The sequence below is a fragment of the Helobdella robusta genome (assembly GCF_000326865.2).
Source record: "Helobdella robusta unplaced genomic scaffold HELROscaffold_24, whole genome shotgun sequence".
Taxonomy (NCBI): domain Eukaryota; kingdom Metazoa; phylum Annelida; class Clitellata; order Rhynchobdellida; family Glossiphoniidae; genus Helobdella; species Helobdella robusta.
This window is the reverse complement of record NW_008704261.1, coordinates 2,159,043-2,166,464: the sequence shown is the minus strand read 5'-3', so window position 1 is coordinate 2,166,464 and position 7,422 is coordinate 2,159,043. Positions and strand designations below refer to the sequence as shown.

Here is a 7,422-nt window from a genome sequence, read left to right as displayed (position 1 = left end):
AAACAAACCGATCATACCACAGAACTTCTTGCTAAGACTAAAATTCTATCAATTAATCAAATTAATTTTTATCTTCAAACATTATTTACTTTTAAATTCTTAAGAAATCTTTTACTTCTATATTATTCAGAAATTATTCTTCCATTATTCAAATTCATATAAATCAATTATTTCAAGGCAAAATCATACTTTCTATATAAAAACATCAAAAACATCTAGATTAAATTTGTATATTTTGTAACAATTGTATATCTCACACTGCCCCTAAATTATGGAACAGTGTGATTCCCTTCAACATTAAAAACATCGATAATCTGGCATCATTTAAAAAAAATCTCAAAATTTTTGCTTGTACTTATAAATCTCCATGAATCCTTGTGCTTACGGACTATCCTACCGGGCATTATTCGTTACTCTGACTGTTTACGTTTTGTATGCATATTTTTCATCAATTTGCCATCTACGATCATATCTTAGAAAAATGTTGTTTATATTTTTGTAACTGTGCAGATGGTGTTTATATGTGAGAGAAAATGTGTTTGTATACTTCTGCAAAAGTTTGATCATTGTTGTTTTCTCATTGAATCATTGTAGAACATTTTTAGTTAATAAACTATTACGAGTTTTTTTTCTGTTTATTTTTGTATCTTTGGAGAAAATAAACAATATATATGTATGTATGTATAGATATGGTTAATTAAATAAGTGTGTGTGTATGTGTGTATGTATGAATATATTTCACGTTACTCTGACTTCTAGGTTATGTATATATATTTTTATAAATTATCATCTACTATCATAACTTAGAATAATGTTTTATATACAACACACGTTTAGACGATATTTTCCTCGAGATCGGGGGTTGCCGTTTGGCTACCTATGATGAAACCGAAATACCCCTCGACGCCATCCACATCTGTCACTCGCCTCAGTATCACACAACCACGCTTTCACCCTGTCCTTCTCCACCTGCTCTCTCCATCAATGTCACAATGTCCTCATTCAGTCCCATCATTGACATCAGCTCTGTACTACTCCTCCTATCATTCACTTTAACCCCACACATCATCCTCACCATAGCTCTTTCAGCCCTCTGCAGTACACTTTCCTCTTCTCTCATCAACACTCAAGTTTCACCACCATATACCATCGCTGCTCTCACACATGCTTTATACACCCTCCCTTTCATTTTCACTGACCATTTCTTTCCACACAATACCCCACCCAGTTCCCTAAATTTCATCCATACTACAGCGTTCAAACATCCTCCATCCGCGTTCAGCTTAACTTCTAAATAAACAAAGCTTTCCACTCTTTCAATACCACCACTCAACCCCGTCCTTGCGTCCGTCCTATTAATCACACCATGAACACATTTCTTACACTTGAACGTGCCTTCCACTTTTTTCAGTACCCCCTCACACCACTACATCTCTTATGCACCCATTTCTGACATCCTATACACAATACCGAGTAAGCCTTCACTCTCCTGTCACATACCCCACAGGGGTCTATTTTACTTATCACTCGCTCCCCACGTTCCCCACTCACCATTACCTTCATCTTACCAATATTAACTTTTAACCCTTTCTTTCCAATAACACTTTTCCATCTGTCAAATTTTAACTGCAATTCTTCCATGCTATCAGCCATCAAGACTAAATCATCTGCATACAAAATCTCAAATAACAACCCCTCCATTATGTTTCCACACACAACATCCATCACAATGGCAAACAGAAATGGTGATAACACTGATCCTTGATGCACTCCTACCTTAACACTAAAAGCGTCCGACATCCCCCTTCCAACCCTCACCTTTGTCTTTGCCCCTTCATACAGCTGCATCACAGCTTTAACAAGTCTCTCTTTCACTCCTTTCTTCCTCTACGCCCCTTCAATGACCTTCCTCGGTACTCGATCAAAAGCCTTTTCTAGATCCACAAAACACATGTACAATCTTCGTTTCTTCTTTCTATAATTCTCCTGCAACATTCTCACCATGAACAACGCATCCACCGTTCCCCTACCAGGCATAAACCCACACTGCATTTCATTAACTGTCACCATATTTCTCAACCTCCTCTCAAGCACCCTTCACTACCTTCATTCCGTGCTCTAGCAATTTCACACGCCTATATGACCCACAATCTCTCACATCTCCTTTGCCCTTATACAACGGCACCAACACACTGTGTCGCCAATCCTCAGGTATACCTTCATCATCAAACATACTGTTAGCAATTTTCATCATAACTTCAATTCCTATCACCTCACTCGCTTTTATATGTTCTGCCGCCACTTCCGAAACCACTGTCGCCTTACCTAGTTTCATTTCTCGAACTGCTTTCTCTACTTCCTCCATCGTCACCTTCTCTATAGGTCCGTGTGTGACCGCGGATTCCACATCTCCATCCCACTCATTCTCTTCATTCATCAACCTTTTCATATGAGCTTTCCACACCTGAGCTTTTTCCTCCTCATCTATGCACAACTTGCCAGATCCATCCCAAACACATCCATTCCCTATAACATCTTTCCTATCCCTCATTGACTGCTTTGCTACTTTGAACATTTTCCTCGAACTCACATCAAATTCCATTTCCTTCATTAACCTATCTGATGCTTTCGTCATTGCAGTTGCCACTGCCTGTTTTGCAACCTTCTTAGCCTTCCTATACTCAAACTCCGCTTCCTCCATCATGTCCCTTCTCCATACCCTAAACCTCTCCTTCTTGACCTCCAAAACCCTTCTTATATCTTCATCCCACCACCACGTCTCATCATGCCTACACTTTCCTTTCGTCCATCTACATACTTTATCTGCCGTAGCCAACACACAGTCCCTGTATCTCTCCAAAACATCTCCATCCTTACCACTCTCCCAATTTTCAGCCACCTTCTCTTCAAATGCCTTCCTCACCTCTGCATCCTGCAACTTCCATGTCTTTCTCTTTGCCACAAACTTATCCTTCTTTCTCTTCCCCATTTCTTTTGATGTTACATCCATCTCAACCATACTATGCTACCGCATACCAGGTATCTCCTTCACATTCTTCACATACTTCCTATGTTTGGCCCTTACCAACTTCAACTTCCATGTATTTCTCTTTGCCACAAACTTACCCTCCTTCCTCCTCTCCATTTCTTTTGATGCCACATCCATCACAACCATACTATGCTGCAACATACCAGGTATCGCCTTCACATTCCTTACACATTTTCTATTCTTCGCCCTTACCAATATATAATCTATCATTAACCTATGCTCCCCTGACCTAGATGTAATCAATCGCGCTGGTTCCCTTGTAAACCAGGTATTCCCCACCACCATGCTATGTGAATCCGCCAACTCCAACACTCTACGCCCTTCCTCATTCCGTATACCATATCCCCATCTCCCAGGTACACCTTCATATCCGTCTGCATCCGCCCCCACATGACCATTCAAATCACCCAACAACACCACAAACTCATCCAACCCCGCTTGCCCAATCTCGTCAGAAACATCATCATATAACCTATCCTTCTCCTCTTCGTTCGTAATTTGTTGCAGAGCATATCCTGATATCACCCTCACTATTACACCATCACCACCACAATTACACCATTGCTTCTCCGCCTCACTTCCAACACCTTCTCCACCAACTCTTCTCTTACCATCACAACGCAACCCAACTCCTCCCGTACCATCATTCCCCTTCCACCACAACTTATATCTTCCTCCTTTAGCCCCCACAAACCTTGTACCCTCACCCTTCTATCTGATCTCCTGTAATGCAGCCACGTCAACCATTCTCCTCTGCAGCTCCTCCACCACTTCCAAACTTCTTCCTGTCAACGTGCCTACATTCCAGGTACCAAACCTCCAACCCCTTGGTCTACAAGTAGTCCTTCCATCTATAGTACCTTGCACCGCCACATTATAGTGTGGGGTGCCAGTAGCCAGACCATCCACAGGGCCTTGCACCACAACCCCATGGACTGGGTCTCCGGAGATTCTTCGCACCCTCTTCTGCCGGATACTGAGGGCCACTGTTATTTCCGTCATCATAAGTATTATTTTTTTTGGCTAGTTTTTACGCAGGACGCCCTTCCTTACGCAACCACAGTTATAAGCGGCGGGCCTAGCCTTTGATCATCCAACATCACTCACAAGGCAGTGAGGGTCAGTTTAATGTCATAACCAGGACTTAGAATAATGTTTTATATATATTTATATAATAGAATGTTTTATATATATTTATATAATAGAATAATGTTATATATATATTTATATAATAGAATAATGTTTTATATATATTTATATAATAGAATAATGTTTTATATATATTTATATAATAGAATAATGTTTTATATATATTTATATAATAGAATAATGTTATATATATATTTATATAATATATATATATATATATATATATATGTATATAATTTGGTATGAGGTTCTCAGATAAACATGTACGGTTGAAGATTACACCCCATTTTGCAGTTAGAAGTTTTTTAAATAAAATTTCAACAACACCAAGCTGTTTTTGACATATATATATGTGTGTGTAACCATGCAATGTTTCTGTATATTTTTGCAAAAGTTTGGTCATTTTAGTTTTCTCATCGTAATATTTTTGACAATTTTTAGTTAAGGCACTATTGCAAGTATCTTTCTGTTTACTTTTTGTGTCTTCGAAGAAATAAATAAAATAAATAAATAAAAAATATATATGGTTAAGACTTTAAGACTGTCAGAAATGCAATTATTGATGAAAATCACAGCATGTTCTGCATCAGTTAGCTTCATATTTAATTTTTCTATCTTTAGATCTTAAATCATTGTAAAATTACAACCAAAATTTTTTGTTTATTAAGCTTTTTTGTTCTATCATGTCTAAATATTCTATCATGCTTGAAATAAATAGAAATTTTGGTTTTGAACTCTAGAAACTTGGCAATAATGTATAATGTACCGTTAGAAAAATTAAACAGAAAGTTAACTAACGCAGAACATACTGTGATTTTTATCTTAAAGCAGGTTTGAATGCACGGCTTATGTTTTGTGAGTGAGATAATTTATCCGTTCAGGGCTTTTAATTATGAACATGAAACTTAATACTAATTCTTCTAAACGTTCTTGAATATAATTCTTGAATATAATTTTACTAACTATGTTAAATAACTAGGCGTTCACAAGTAAACTCGAGAGCATTTTAGCAAATAATTAAGTTGTCTATATATATATATAATTCTTGTTTATATATATATATATATATATATATATATAATTTGGTACGAGGTTTTCAGAAAGATATGTTCGATTAAAAATTATACCCCAATTTGTAGTTATTTGCTTTTTAAATAAGACTTCAACAAGACGTAGTTTATCAGACTCATATTTATTTCAGCCCGTGATTTGGCTGACGGCTGTTTCGGCTAGTGTCATCGTCAGAGCCTAAAATTACATGTATTAATTATTTAATATAAATATTGTATTGAATTATATGAAATATTAAATCAATTAAAAGTTACTGATAAATGTGGCCTAAAATAAATGTCAGCATGTTTGATAACCTCTGTAAAATCAACATATTATAAGTATATATATATATATATATATATATATATATATATGTTGGTAATAGACCATAATTTTTACAATATTCTATAAATTCTACCGAATGCTTGGCGTTAATATGTTTGTAGTTCGTTTTTTCGATTTTTTTCACTAAAGTTTTTTGGTGAACGTTTAGTTTATTAAAATTCAAAATAAACTTATTTTTCGAATTCATGCTGCAAATAAGGCCATATTTCGATTCCGAATGAATCATCGTCAGTGCTCCTTGCAGTATATATAGGGAAATATTGACTTTGTCAAGATTAACTTTGACGTTGTAAAAATTAACTTTGGTGTTGTAAAATTGAACTTTGATGCGAATTAGGTGTCAGGTTTCTTAATTGGCTGGTCATCTTCTTTGGTCTCCTTTTCTTCATCGATAGCATCATATTCTTCTTTGTCACTATTTACGATGCTAGTTTTTATTACTTCTTTGTTTTTGTTGTTGGTTAAGCGCCGGGTTGGAAGTGAGGTTGTCATTTTTTGTTGTATATTTATTTTTGGATTATTGATGTCGATAAACAAATTACTACACAGCAATAACCTTCCTAGTACCAACAATCACGATAACGACATCATCTTTTATTACAGAAATCACATGTCAACAGCATACAAGGTAGATGAAGCTATTCTTAAGCATATCATCAATAAAAATGTTACACCAACCAACCCAAATAGTAAAGTTAAACTCCGAATTTATTACAACAATAAAAAGACGTCTCACCTAATACTGAAAAACAACTGCAGTCCTAGAGATAACTCTGAGTTAAAGCGTAATCACGTAATATATGAATTTAATTGCCCGTTTGACGGCTGTGCACGTCAACATGACTCATATATCGGGATTACCTCACTGACTAGAAGGCTTACGATGCATAAACAGAGTGGTGCTATCAAATCTCATTTGGACTCAACACACCCAATCACAATTAGCCGTGAAATCCTCGACAGCAACACCAAAGTAATATACCAGAACAGCAACTACACGCATCTTAAAATTGCAGAAGCTGTCCTAATCGACATCAATAAACCAAAAATAAATATACAACAAAAAATGACAACCTCACTTCCAACCCGGCGCTTAACCAACAACGAAAACAAAGAAGTAACAAAAACTAGCATCGTAAATAGTGACAAAGAAGAATATGATGCTATCGATGAAGAAAAGGAGACCAAAGAAGATGACCAGCCAATTAAGAAACCTGACACCTAATTCGCATCAAAGTTCAATTTTACAACACCAAAGTTAATTTTTACAACGTCAAAGTTAATCTTGACAAAGTCAATATTTCCCTATATATACTGCAAGGAGCACTGACGATGATTCATTCGGAATCGAAATATGGCCTTATTTGCAGCATGAATTCGAAAAATAAGTTTATTTTGAATTTTAATAAACTAAACGTTCACCAAAAAACTTTAGTGAGAAAAATCGAAAAAACGAACTACAAACATGTTAACGCCAAACATTCGGTAGAATTTATAGAATATTGTAAAAATATATATATATATTAAAATTTAATGAGTTAATGTTACACTAGGTAATTGAACACTAGGTAATTCTCTTTATGACGAGTTGGGCAATCTCAAAAAAGAAAGTAATGCAAGATTCGTCAAGTGGTCGGATGGAAGGTTGGTTTTTTTTTTAATTTTGTTTTGTGTTGTCGTGTGTTCAAATACAATGTAAGATAGAAATTAAATTTAGATTAAAATGTATTCTATGATTGGTCTGATTATATACAAAAAAAATGTTTTTAAAAAATATTTATATATTAATTAAATAATTAATTAATTAAATTTATTTTTATAGTTTA

The 7,422-nt window shown here is 35.4% G+C and overlaps 1 protein-coding gene across 1 annotated transcript; it reads right to left on the bottom strand.

Moving 5' to 3' along the window:
* Nucleotides 1-3,202: 3,202 nt before the first annotated feature.
* Nucleotides 3,203-3,544, bottom strand: HELRODRAFT_145344 (hypothetical protein; the record flags this gene model as incomplete). The annotated part of the gene is made up of 1 exon (XM_009019412.1): nucleotides 3,203-3,544. A coding segment is annotated over one exon (342 nt), but the record flags the coding sequence as incomplete, so codon positions are not given.
* Between the last annotated feature and the right edge of the window lie 3,878 nt (nucleotides 3,545-7,422).